This window comes from Atractosteus spatula, chromosome 3 (assembly GCF_055471065.1).
Source record: "Atractosteus spatula isolate fAtrSpa1 chromosome 3, fAtrSpa1.hap1, whole genome shotgun sequence".
Classification (NCBI taxonomy): Eukaryota; Metazoa; Chordata; class Actinopteri; order Semionotiformes; family Lepisosteidae; genus Atractosteus; species Atractosteus spatula.
Window position 1 is genome coordinate 17,453,834 of NC_142708.1, and position 14,812 is coordinate 17,468,645.

The 14,812-nt window shown below is 36.7% G+C and overlaps 1 protein-coding gene across 9 annotated transcripts in view; it reads left to right on the top strand.

The window, feature by feature from the left end:
• trpm3 (transient receptor potential cation channel, subfamily M, member 3) overlaps positions 1–14,812 on the top strand; it is a 220,087-nt gene that overhangs the window by 162,726 nt on the left and 42,549 nt on the right. For all 9 annotated transcript variants that reach the window (XM_088910628.1, XM_088910629.1, XM_088910631.1 and 6 more), the window contains exons 7-8: positions 4,509–4,683; positions 5,361–5,484. In XM_088910628.1, the coding sequence (XP_088766754.1) occupies positions 4,509–4,683; positions 5,361–5,484 (299 nt within the window). The remainder of the gene's footprint in view (positions 1–4,508; positions 4,684–5,360; positions 5,485–14,812) is intronic.

A 14,812-nucleotide genomic window follows, 5' to 3' on the forward strand; every position in this document is an offset into this window, starting at 1 on the left:
AGTTGTAGATACAGTTACAGTAGATATGGGTGTCTGTTGAGAAAATAAAAACTTATACAGATCCAGCCATTCACAAAGCGCCGAATACTCTTCGTTAGAACTCGGTGGGCATGGCGCAATATACCGCACGTTAATTGAAATAAGATAATAGTATCCGGAAGCACCTTGTAAAACTGCCAGGTGGAGCTAATAAAGCTTAACTTCTCATGTACAGCATTTGAGCTGTCGCCAGGAAACGCCTGGTTTTGAATCCCAGTCACTGCTGAGGGACAATTTTTTCCAATTAAGAATTTAGGTTGTATACTCTTTAGACTTTTAATCATTTTAAACTGTATATTATAGCATGTTAATCATTAAACATTAAAAAGTCAGTATATTTTACAAAAGCAAGATTGCTCAGCTGGACAAAAAAACACAACCTTCCAACTTCATCATAAATATTTTAATTATGCATAAATATTTCATTCATCAGATTCTTTAACTTGGTAACTTACATGCTTGTTCTAACATTTATAAACATATTCTGTACTTCATAAACAGTTATAACATTTTATCCTTTTCTAAGAATACGTAGTAAGAACACCACTTGCTGTTATTGTAAAAAGATAAATGTTTTAGTGACTTAACATCACTTGATAGTTATATTAATATGGAATCATGTAACTAAGCAGCTAAAGTATCACAAGTGGACATTTTGGAAACATTTTGACATTTGTTTCTTTTTAAAAAAAAACTTCTGTCCTTGTAGTGGTAATGAGCACTGTAATGTAGCGAGCTGCACCCAGGCGGTTCAAAGTGTGATCAGAGCAGATATTTACAAAGAAAGTGTACTACTGTAATAATTTGAGCTGTACGAATATAATTATATCATCATTAATTTATTTAGATATGCAATTCCATATTATATTTCTTATTAATCAAATTCTAAAAAGCATGCGCTTTTTTACTGCGATAACAAGCACAAATATTCATAGAAAAGGTTAAAACATTATAACTTTTCATGAAGTATATAAACTTAATATAGTTGGAAGGAGCACGTAAAACTTTTCCAAAATTACTACAGTATGTAACTGAATGAAAGACTTTGATGCTTAAAATGTTTATGAAGAAAGTGGAATACTGGTGTGTATTTTTTATTTAAACTACCAATACCAGCCATATACAGTTTACATAATCTGTTTATGATCTTAAATTAATATCGTTTATGACCTTCAGACACATTATGTTCCTCTTCTTTTTATGCTCAGCTACTAAAATTTCCCTTTAGTTGTAAAATTCCATATTAATATTCAATATTAAGCAGATTTAAGCATGCACAGTAAAGAGATTGAATGAAGCAATCGTTTCACTAACAACCAATGCACCACGAGTGCCTCCTGCCGGTCATTTTGGCCAACCAATCACGTACCGCGGTATAACGCGCTGAACTGTAGAATATTTTGCGTGGTACGGGGTTGTACCGTGCATTTTGAATGGCTGCATCTGTATACTGTGTAACACTTATGTAATAAAATAAATTTCCTACTGTTGCTTGACACAATTTAGGAAATACCTTTTTATAAAAGCAGAAAGCTTGAATGCTTTAGTGTTGTACTGTAACAAAATATTGAGTAGTAGCACTACTGGGGGACAGACGGTTTAGTAACATATCTACAGCACATATTGCGAATGCTGAATTTGTGCCAGCATTTAATACCATACAGTATAATACCTTTTATAAATTTAATAAGAACTGGAAGGCTATGTTGTGAAAGTCACGATATTGAACTAATTGGTATTCTGTGACAGAAACGGGTAGTTTAGAATGTGGAACACATACTCGGGGGAGGGAGCTACATGTACTGTATAGGCTACTTTATAGGCACGACAGGTTTTCAAGAAAAAGCCCCCTCATCTATTAAATGACAGAGCCAGTGGGACTGAAATAAGTGAGAGCAGATGGCAGGTTTATAATGACATATACAGTAATGGTATGACAAAAAAATGTTAGCAATCTTAAGTATTTTTTTTTCCAATTAGTCATCTCTTACTTAAGTATTTAATTTCATTTTTAAGGTTATTTCAATTCCGACATTATTAAAAATTGAAGGAACTGTATTCAAACAGTTGGACAGACTTTTTCAGTAAGAACATCAGTTTCTCTGGAGAGTAAAGCACGCTGGAAGTGCTAATCTGGATACAATCCTGGAGAACACTGATCAGTTCAGAACTCTTCCAACAAGTTGCCTGTGCATCTCAAAACAAAACACAGCCAATTCTATCTCTATTGTATACCAGCATTTAAAATCACTGGAAGAAATTCAGATTTCTTTCAGAATAATGAATGTTGCCTCTGGTAGAGTCTGGGAAAAAGGAAAAGAGATTCACATTTTTAAAATGAAGTTTTAGATGATTTCTAGAGGTATTTGCTATCGTAATGGTGCCGTTGAGAAGCACAGTGCCTTGGTGGGGTACTGCTGCTGCACAAGCAGCTCTTGAGGCCTGGGTTCGATGCTGGACTGGGGTGCTTTCTGTGAGGAGTTTGCGTGTCTGCCCAGTGCACATGGGGGGTATTGTCAGGTGTTTGGGTGTTGTCCCAAAAGACAAGCTGGCTGGGATGATTTGTGTCTCTAAATTGTCCCTGTATGTTTGTGTGTATGCCCTGCGATGGACAAGTGTCTGGATTAGGGGGTAGCCCAAGATTCAACAGGAGTGAGCAGCTTTTTGGTAATTGATGGATGTTTCCCATTACTTTCAAATAGATTTATTTAGTAATATTAAGAGGGAAAGCGTCTGTTGATTCTTGCTGAGCCACCTCTGTTTGGTTGTGTAACTTTAAGTGCGTATATCAGCTATGCCTTGATACTTTTACAGGCCCTGTAAAGTGCCAGAGTACAGCATCATCTCTGACTAATTTAAATGACAGTTACTATGCAGAAACAGGCAATGAATACTTAAAAATTAATCCTGCAGAGCCAGATTACACAGAATTGCTGTTACCTCAATTTTATTCAATATAATCCCCATTATTTGATTATACCTTTTTTCTTCAAATTTCACAAGGTTGTATCTTTATGTTAAAGAAATGGTTTCTAAAGGGACTTGAACCCCATAAGTGTAAAGCATTTCTTTTTCACCCTGTGAAAACTTTGGCTAATATCTATACATAATCTTTATAGACCTAAATATGTCATAATGTTGATGTTATTAGTAGTCCAAATGAAGGAATTATTAGAAATTATATAAATTTACTTTCCCAGATTCAATTCAATTCAATGTATTTTTATATAGCGCCTTTCACAAGAAGGTTGCCCCAAGGCATTTGACAAAGTTGTGTGACAATACATGACGTTACAATCCAGAAAGAGAAAAGCGAGAAGGCAATGGAGGAGAGGAACCAAAAACCCCCCAATAAGGTGTAAAAAACCTCTAAGGGTCCAAGTTCAACTGGCTGCCCAACACCTCTGGGCATGCTAACAGTATACAATTCTAAAAAAGTACTACATATGGAGTAATAAGCCTTCCATCATGTCCTTCTGTGTGCCAGTACTCCATGCCAGATCTCTGTAGTCCAGCAAATCCTCCTAAACGATAGCTATATTTGCGATGTCCCACTTGGATCCACGGCTGTGATGCAGGATCCAACTCAGATGGTGCCCAGCCCGGGCTCCATCCGGACATGTGGGGAGGAGAATAGGATAGTTTGGTCAGAACAGATGTATCTACCTGGTGGGCCAACACAGAGACACACAATGGCATGTACAGCAGCCATACTGTAGTTCCAACAAGCTATGATGTAATGTGTGAGTAGGCTAGGCTGAAGTAATAGGTTTTCAGGCTGGATTTGAATACTGAGATTGTCTTGGCATCCTGTACGTAGGCTGGCAGACTGTTCCATAAACTAGGGGCCCTGTAGCTAAAGGCTTAACCGCCAGCTGTTTTTTTATCAATACTTTATGTGGATTCAATGTGATGTGAGAGCAGAACAAAATACACAGCAGCTACTAAAACACTGACTTGCAAAAGAGTTGTTTTTTTAATATTTAGCAAACCTTTAATTCCAGAAGAGGGGTAATTAACCAACCCTTTACTCATACAAGTATTTTCTTTTTCCACAGCTGAGAGCTCAAACCCACCATACGTGCGGTGTCATCAGTTTTGGTTTATTGCCAGCTGTAGTACTGATTCACTAGAGAGAGACTCCGTACCTCTCCTGAACCTGCAATTTTCTCCTGTGCGTTTATGGATTTTTTTTTTTGTTATGCAAGGAGATTAGTAATGGAAAATGCTCTGACTTCACTGTGCTGTTAATTTATTGAAGTTTTCTAACAGTCATGATCCCCGCTTTACTTTTGCCTCAATTGATTTTAACCTACGTTCTGAAAGGTTAGGGGACGAGTAAGATGTTTTCCATTAAACAATTGCCTTTAACCAGTGCACATGATCAATATACGTAATTAATGCATACTGGCACTTAGGGATTGGGTGCCTAATTCCCTTCTATCCCCTTCATTGTTCTTTTCCCACAGGAATTGGGCAAGGAGTCCCTGTGGTAGCTCTCATTGTAGAAGGCGGACCTAATGTCATCTCCATTGTCCTCGAGTACCTGAGGGACACCCCTCCTGTGCCAGTTGTCGTCTGCGATGGCAGTGGGCGTGCCTCAGACATTCTGGCCTTTGGGCACAAATATTCAGAGGAAGGAGGGTACGTTTCAGAGTCTGGCGACCAACAGGAAAGCGTCGGAATGTTTCTCATGTTGTTGTGTGTGTTCTTTCCCAGTACACAGTTCACTTTGTATTAGCTCAGCACGAGTCAATATAAACTGTCACAGCTGCAAAACAAATGCAGTTATTGGATTTACATTTCCTGTTTCCTTATTGTTTCCTTAAATAGACACCCTTCGTCTTCCTCGGTTTTGAAATATCTTATTGCAAGGACACAATATGAAAGTTGCAGAGAAACTGGGCCAGTGACAAATCAAACATTCACCACAGTACTGCAGGTGTCCCTGGCCCTAGTTCTGGAGATCCAGACACCTGCTGTTTTCCTTTCAGCTGAGATCATTACTTAACTGAGTCCTTAATTGGGTCCCCAGGACCAGGGCACTGCAAGGTGTCTTGGAACTGAGAAGACTCACTTTACTTGCTTGACTTTCCATCCAAAGAATTCTGAATAGAATATATTCACAGTGTATTAATTTGAGAGATCCTGTATGCTTTTTAAAGTTTTCATTTTATATAATAATTTAGGCTAAATAACTTGCAACTAAACAAATGTAATTGTCTGGGCTTTCATAGAGAAAACATGAAAAATTAGCAGAAGACAAAATGAAAGAGCGAGTTTTGAAATGTTGTCCCCTCTCCATCACCACACTCCACCAGGGTCATCAATGAGTCTTTGAGGGATCAGCTGCTTGTCACCATTCAGAAGACCTTCAACTACAGCCGTACTCAGGCTCAGCACCTCTTCATCATACTAATGGAATGCATGAAGAAAAAAGAGCTGGTAAGTCCCATCCATTTCAGAGAATACCTCAGCATTTCAAATGTGGACCGCCAGGCTTTACAGGTAACTTCTAACCCTCAATGAGGGTCAATTAAAAGAACAATTGATTCAAATCAATTCATGAGTAGTCTGGGGTGGAATTAAATCATTGTGGCCTTTTAAGACCAGGAATGAATACCAGTGAAATAAACCATAGTGTTTTTCAATATTTATGTAGTGATTGTGCTGTAATGATATGGTTTGCCCTTCCCATTCATCAGTAATACATTGTAAAAACAAATCCCATTGCAGGTGATTGCCTCTCCATTTGCCTGGGACAATACAAATGCTGAAGTACAAGCTCTTTCAATGGACACTGTGTGCCGTGCTTCATCAAAATGTTATCACAGCATGCAGCCTCAAATATTCCACTTTTACCTGAAATCCAAACCAACAATTCAACACACAAAAGTGGGAGTGGTGGGACAATTCAGAACAAGACCTGCAGGCTTTTTCAGAACTGTTGCTGAACAAACGGGGCATTGTTTAAAAGAGAGTTCTAAGATTCTGTTCGATTCATTTAAATTATGTAGCATTAATTTTAGCGCCCCCTTTTCAGACACGAAATAGCAGTTCCTAATTTTATCAAAATAATAGGTGAATAAATTAAATGTCTTGTAGCAGCTATCAAATTAGTACTTTGCAGGTTCTGTGTCACATTTGTGCGTCGTTTGGCCATAAGAAATAATCAGGTTTTAATTAAGCACAATGGTAAAAGTTTTATGAATATGGCCCAGCTGTGTTTGGCAAGGCCGTAAAAATCAGCCTCAGCAAATTCCTTGGAAGAATAATTTTTTTAAGGCTTTCATCTTTGGTTAGACAGCATAAAATGCACTTAAAACATTTTTTAATTGCCGTTTGACATCTGTTTGGTACTAAAAGGGAATTAATCTCTGCTTTGCTGTCCTGCAATCCCAGATACAGTGCGAATTTGAAAAATACTAAAAAAAAGTTAATATACATAAAACTTGAGGTGATATTCAGAAACGTCAATGCATTCACTACAAATACAGTTTTCACTGACATTCCACTTCCAGGGCTCTCTAGATTAAACAAACTCAAAAGCTAGTTTACTCCACATCTGACAAGTAATTAAATGAGGAACAAACCAGACAAAATTACTGAAATTGGTTGCCATAGTATTTTTACAGAAAATACATATATTTTAATTTTGAGGTGTCGAGAGCAAAATGCTCTGTTTCTAACTGCAGTGGCATCTATGAAACAGTCAACTGAATTAAAATGTCAGCTTATTTTATTCAGCATAGGTCAGTTTTTTACTGAAATATTTGTAGTGGCTCTTACTACTTTTCCTTTACTGGAGTTACTATGAAGTATACATAAGATTAGTGTAGACAATTGATTAGTGCTTACAGCTGCTTGCTCTAATTGTATGATTAAACTACTATTTTATTTCTTGACTCCTTCTGTACATACTAATGAATTATGATGCAGTTATCGGTGCTAAAACTACACATTAAAGACAATGTTGTTATAGTTTTCATATTGGCTGAGGGATATACTGTATACGGTATTTAGTTGAAATAGCTTCCGTTAATAAAGAATGATTTAAATGAAACAAGCTTAGCACAGAAAAGCAGAAACCAAGACCTGTTCAGCTTGTGGCCATTGTGATCTTTCTGTTATAATGTTAGGACCATGACCGCTTCAGCCAAGTACCGATCTAGAGCAAAGCAGTCTAAATAATGAAGTTGTGAGTCATAAAACTCTTCCTATGGAAAGGGTTATAATATCATTTTTAATCAACCAATTTTAAAAGGTTTCAGTGTGAATAAAACAATGGTACACTATTCTGAATGTTTTGTAAAATATATTTTAACATACAAATCAGTGTTTGCAGTCGATGCTGTGTTTCAGTGCATTATTTTCAAATGTACTGTATGCATGAGTAATTCCTTTTTTATTTATTAATTTGTTTTTATATTTATTTTGGTATGGCTCTGTCTTTTATTTTCGTTGCTCATTGCACATTTGTTTTCTGTGCCCTGTTTTTGATTTGATTGAATAAATATATGTTTTTGCTTTGCTGTTGTGACTGTTGTTATTTACACTATTTTAATTTCTGATCCAATTTAAGTAATTGTAGAAGGCATTTCCTTTTCAGGTGAGGGTCCAGAATAAACACACTAGAAACTGTGTTGGATGTACAGTACTTTCCAGTTCAAACAATACAAGGCACACATTGCAAGCTTTCTTCAGTACCTCAGACCTGCTCTATCCTCTCTCTCAGGGAAAAGGGTAGTAAATGCTAGAAAATGCAACTATTTCATCCTTACTGTCACTTATGTCTCCGTTGCTAAGTAACCCTAAGTGAATGCAGCTGCAAAAACTTTCTATCTCCTCCTTGGGTCTGTGAATTTTGAAAGCTCACTTGTACCTGCTTCACTGACAAGCTACTCCTCAGCCTTGCATTCTTAGACAGTAGTTTCTTTTAACTATACTATGTAAGTATACTGTATATACAGCAAGTGCAGTATAATAACGTATGGTTTTAAAGCCACTACAGTGAAGTATATATGAAAAATATATTTTTCATAAAAATATATTTTTCATAATCAAAATTTAAAGTTAAATTGTTTCCTGTTTATTTGTTGCTGAGATTTGCATTAAGACAAAATATAGATTTTCTCAATATACATTTTCTCAATGATAGAGGCACATCACTTTCACAACAAGGTAATTAACTATTGTGGATATATCTGGCTATGTGACAACTTTTTCTACAACAAAAATAACAGCAAAGTACAGTATTCTTATTATGGATTCTTAGAAAGGTTAAAACATTATAGCTTTTTATGAAGTATTTAAATTTTATATAATTCGAACAAACATGTCAAAACGTTTCCAAAATAACCACCATGAGTTACAGAGTTAAAGATTTTGATGCATAAAATATTTATGAACATCCAGACGCCTGCTGGTGGAATACTGTTGTCTAATTTATTTTTTATATTTAGCTACCACTACCATCTACTACAGTATATGTACATTAGGTATATATCACATTATACTTCTGATGTTTTTATTTTCAGCTACCAAAATTTCCCTTTAGTTGCATTATTCCACGTAATATTCCATATTAAGCAGATTTAAACACGCACAGTGGAGAAACAGATTAAATGAAGTAATTGTTTCACTAACATCTAACGCACCACAAGTGCTACCTATCGATCAGCTTTGGCCAGTGAATTACATAACGCAACACGCTGCGTTACAGGTAACACATTTGGAAGAAATACCTCATGTTCTGATCTGGCTGATTCTGTACTTTAAAATCCTGAATGTTATACTTCCTTAGGGATTGAATTTGGAGTCTGCAGTATAAACCAAACTGAGTAATACATGTGATCATAAGGAGGGCTGTTGCATTGCCAGGTGGGATCCATATTGAATAAAACATTTGGTTTGGTTTTGTACTGTAGCATGAACCATTCAATTCCTAGCATAAAAACCTCTAATGAATCTTATTCTAGATTTCCCTCTACTGATCCCTTTGCGCTTTTCAATTCTCATCAGAAATCACATGATTTCCAAGCACGTTCACAAACTGAAGATAATAGATAGCATCAGTGGACCTCCTGAGAAATATGTTTATTGTGGCGACTCAATACTGTCAGGTCTCCAATTTGAAATGCAGATCTGGTGAAACCAGAGACAGTGGCTGTGGGTGCTTAATTGAATGGTCACAGTGAATAGTGACTGGAGCCCATATAGCCTACTGAAACAATAGCAGCCTTTGAATATAGGCATAATTACAATGTTTAGAACAACTGTGACCACAACTTAAACTATTTTAAACACCTAATGCAGTTCTTTGTTGGTTTTTCAGTATGTACAGAACATAATAAGTAATAATCAGTACAGGAACAAGTAATAGGTTTATTCCATGCTGAAAAGAGAAGAAAGGAAATAACGTTTTGGCTGTGAAGTCTTCTTCGGGTGTGAGGGTAATCATAATCAGTACAGTACTGTAAAGCATGGATTTATGGATCCTCCTTTGCAGGTATACTGTACTTCAGTTAGTATTTAATGTAAAAATGACACAAAGATCTTAATAATATTGACCATTTAATTATTTTTCAGAGTGTACAATGATATTCTCAGGGATGAAGGTCATGTCTTTATCTGTGCTTTGCACCAATGATTTTATATGATCAGTGTTATTTTACTTCTAAATTTTTGGCATTCAAATCATTTGATTGTTAATGTATAAGGCAGTTTAGCAATTTTCTATTTTGGGAGTAGTAGCTTAAAGAATTAAAGTGTAAAATATATCATTCTAGTGAAAGCTTTGGACAAAACTGTTATGAATTAACAATGGGGAAACCCTTTGCATCACTTTTCTCCATTTCCTACTGTATTTTAATGGACAGCTCACTCTTGAGTAATCCTAGCACAAACAGCAGTTTTTACAGGTTTTACAGAAAACCGAACCCCATCAGCAGTGAACCAGCATCAGGGGAGGAACAAACCTGAGGCTATAAGTTGTAAATAATTTTTTTTGTCTGATCACTTAATATCCTCAACCAAAACACAACACAGTGACCCTCTGTATAAGGCAGAAGTTAAGGCATGTTTTCTTTAAAGGGAAAAATGTTCGTCAATCGTCAGTCTGATTATTTCTCATCAAACCAGACTGCTTCGGTGGCATACTGCTCTTTTCCTAAAGAGAAACTTTCCCAATAGCGTCTTTATTTACAGTATGTTTACATAGACTGAGAGGCATTCAAATGCAATATTATTATTGGAATCAATGAGATGTGGTGAATCTTTAATACACATACATTTTAAGTTTACATCTTATGCCTGCTACAATGAAGTTACGAAGTTACAAACATTATTGCATTTTGCCTTAAAAACTTAATTGGAATTGTATTTGAACATTTCAGTGCTAACTCTAATTAACTGTTTAACCACTAACATCATGTCTGCCATTTACCACATAAGCAATAGTTGGTCTTTTGAATAATGAAATGTAATGTTGTTATAATAAAAAATAAGTCTAAGAAGCTGTCATGGCTATGCTGCTTACAATTTCACAATTTGCAGTGTAAAGTACAGTACATTAAAGTAGACAGTAAGGTTAAAATGATTAAATCTATCCAAAAATAACACACATGAAAAATTCAGAAAACAAACAGCATTCAAAATTCGTTGTGTAACATGGCGCACCACTTGACTTTAAAGAAAAAAAAGCTAAGATCTTGAGAAGGAATAAAATAATACTCATTTTTTTCTCCTTTTTTACATCACAGAATTGTCAACCAGATAAAAAAAAATTTAATGGGTGAACCAATAAACCAGAACCTTAAACCAGAGATACTGTAGCTCATACAGGGTTACATTATACAAGATTGAAGAGCTGAGACAGGCAGAAGCAGGGCACAGTGAGTCAGGCTGCAGGAGCAGAGTTACGTAAGTCATAACTTATACAGTACAAGCAGAGGTTAATTCCACATGGTAAAGTAGAAAGAAAAATGCAATGTTTTGGCTGGTCAGGCTTTTTCTGATGTGTCGGAGAAAAAGAAAAGGTGCTGAATGAAGCAAAGGAGAACAAAAGAAAGACCAGAATGTGAGAATGGGCACTAAGCAGGTGAGAAAAAAAAATCTCCAGACAAATGGAAATCTGGGCGATGAATTCCAGGAGAAGTGGGAAATGATGAAATCTGTAAACGAACGGACAAGGTTGTAGAAAGAGATCATTCCACTGCCGAGAGCTGGTGGAAGGTGTGATCCTAATTTTAGTATGATCTTGGCTTTAAATGTCTATTGGGAACAGAGGCCCCGAAAACACTTTTAAAGGACACATCAGAAAGGACAGTGTAATTGTGACCAGGTGAGGGAAAAGGGGAGTTACTGGCTTTAAGAGATTTGTGATCCTCCCTGCTCTGATGTGTTCCCTGAAAAAGCATCCTTCCAGTTTCATCCATGTTAATTTGAGCGTGCTTTCTGCAAGAGCTGCAATAACTGAGATTGCTGGATTAGCAGGATGAGCTCTAGTTGATCCTGACATGGGGTTCATGCACTGTACATGCTTGTTACTGGGTATCTACTGGCGGGTGATGTGTTGCAGTGAAAGGTGTCTTGGGTGTCTGTTAGCCTTGGGCAGCTCAGGGAACTGTGGCCAAGAAGGCTGTGTAGATCAGGGGGTCAGTAGTATGAGGCATCCTGCAGGCAGCACCCATATGGAGGCACCGGTTCAATAAAGTCTAGTTTTTTTTATTTCTTGCACACCTGTGCAATGTAAGTGTAATATTCAAAATTCAATGTACTGTGCACATTGTGTGAAAGCAGTGTCTATGGTAGTGTGCACGCCCCCTATAATTAGCACAAAAACAGTACAAATCCCAACGTACATGTACATGTACTGTACTTATGGCAAATTAACTCCTCTGTCTTCCTCTCAAAATTCAGATTGTCATGATCTTTGTCGGTTATTGAGAATTATATTGAACAGATTTTCAAGTGTCACTGGTACAGTAGATTTTAAACAAAACTGGCATCCCTTGGATGTTATATTGTTATATAAAAATATAAAAAATTAAAGTGTTATGACAGCCTACACCCGCTAGATACATACAATTCTTTGAAGTCCTTCTTCACAAGAGTATGACAGATCAGGTCAGGATCTGATACACCAGCTACACCTGGTACAAAAAGTGGATTCCTTCCAGACACTGCAAGAGGTCTGCAACCTCTGGAAGCACAGAAGAAAATCTGCATTCGGTCAGGGCTGTGCAGTCACCACATTCGCATTTGACTGGATTCAGCTCGATAAGGTGGGAAATGATAAAAACTGACTTCTGTCTCCTCATGTTTCATGGCTCTGCATCGCTTCTCGGCTTCCCAAAAACAGACATAGCCACAAAATTCTCGGGAAATTTCGCAACTGACTGTCCTGCATAATGAATATATTTCTGACACAACATTCCACAGAGTAATCTTTATTCATTTTCCTACATCACAGGGTATTTACCCATCAAAGTTATGTTTGTAATTACTTCCCACAAGGTTTTGTGCTGTCTGAATTAGGCAAATTATAAAGCTGTGTGAAGTTAATAGGCTAAACAGTTCACACCGGGTTGCAGAAAGTAAGGTACAGTAAAGCACACCATGCTGTGGCTGAGGAGCCCTGCCCAGCTATACAGCGATGCACTGATAAGTTGCTTTAAATATCAGATGGCCTCAGGAGTCTGTTGTTAGTAATACTTTCCCTGGTAGGAGAATGTCTTATGTAAATGTCACAACACATCTTCTTGGATGTAAATTGACCCTTGAACAATTCCTAGGAATTATATATACAGTAGAAAAGAAGACTTACTGTAAATGTGTGAGTCTCTATACTAATAACTACATTATGATGAAGAGAGCTGGGTACGTAGAATCTGGTATGAGTGAATCAGTCAGGTAAAGAAAACCTTAAACTGGAAAATAAATCAATTTCATCCCGAAACGAAAATTCCTGGATTGTACTGACTTGACTGCTTATTGTTCAGACAAATGTATTTTCCTGATCTCCAATGCCTTAATTCTTTGATGTCCTAATCACCTAATACCTTACAGTACATCGCATCTACAATTACTGAGACCCGATCCCACAGGCCAATGACGAACTGGCCCCCAATTAGGAGGGACCAATGTGGTCATTCTATTTATTTATACATGAAAATAATTATTCAAGGCAAAAACGTGCCGAAGACTTCTTCTCATAAATAAGGGGAGATTATTGACTTTAATAGAGAATATTCTCTCAACAAGTCTTTAAAACTATAAATTTATATGGATATATACTGTATAGTGTACCTTATCCATATATAAGGTACACTACAGTATATATATCCATTATCAGAAAGTCCCTGAAAGGATCACAGCCCTTGCAAAAAGCACAAGGCATAAGGTGGGACAATGCCTTTCACCAGTAGGCAATCCACCATAGGACACACACCATCACAGGGACAATTCAGAGACACCAGCTGACCTAACCGCTATGTCTTAGGAGGCCGGAGTGCTCCTGAGGGCAGACTCCACACAGAAGGTGCCCCAGTTTAGAATCAAGCCCAAGACTGTGAGGCAACAGTCATCTGCCCTGCTGTTGTGCTGCCTTCTACAGTAGGTACAGTACATGGTCATTGACATGCCTGTTGAGATGACTATTACACTATGTGAAATTCTTAGTTCAAAAAGTAGACAGGGTGAATTTGTTCATCAAAATGTTAATACATTTTGAAATATTTACCTAAATTGCAATTAATTCATTAAAAACTTTGTTTTTTGTGATTGATGAATTAATACAAATTGCATTTTTAAATATCAGAGAGGATGAACTGCACAAAAACTATAAAATTCACTTGACATACTGCTTTCCATGATTGCTTTCCAAACTGCCATCTGGATTGTAAAGTGCTGTATGAACTCGTCTGTCTGCTACAATGGTTTCTATAATCAATTGTATGTAGAATTTCACAAGCAAGGAAGTGAATTTCACATATAACTGCAACAGATTTACGATGTTCTTATCAAGAAGAGGATATTTTTGTATCACTGACATTTTATTGAACAGACATGACATACAGTAGGTAAATTCATTGTTTTGATTAACCATAGTTAATTTGCCATCAACAGACAAGTCTAAAGCCCCAGTTTAAAGTTCATATAATAGTAACATTCACTCTATATTAGTATAATGTAAGACAACTGGATATCAGGGAAACATATTGTATGTATACAATGAAAATGACTCAGATGTAAATATGTTTATATTGAAGTATTAAGCCAAGAAAATGGGCACTGATTCACTGAGTTTTTTTTCCCACCAGACTTAAACTGAGGTTGCTCATTTCAGTGTAAATGTTATGAAAAGGACAAAAGAAAGCAAAGAACTTGTAAAGGACCCCCTCCTCATACAAAAACACTTTTTGTAAAAATTCTTAGAAAACCTGATGTCTAATATTCTATATGTGCTTTTTTCTCTGCAAGTGCTGACACTGCATCAGAAAAGACACTGATTCAATCTCCAGGAGCTCTGTAGCCATCTTGACTAACACCACTATGCAGACACATTTTTTAAATCTTTCTGACACAATCCTTATTCTGCAGAGTGTCTTTGTTTCTTTTCTGTAAAAAAAGGCATGAGGCAGGAGGAAATGGCATCTATAATTCACAATTTTCTCTTTTCCTGTAGTGTGTTCAGGAAACTGCCTCGCTGTGTGTGCCAAGCTTATTATAATCCAATCTAAAAGGAACTCCAGAAAAGCTTATTAGGTCCTCC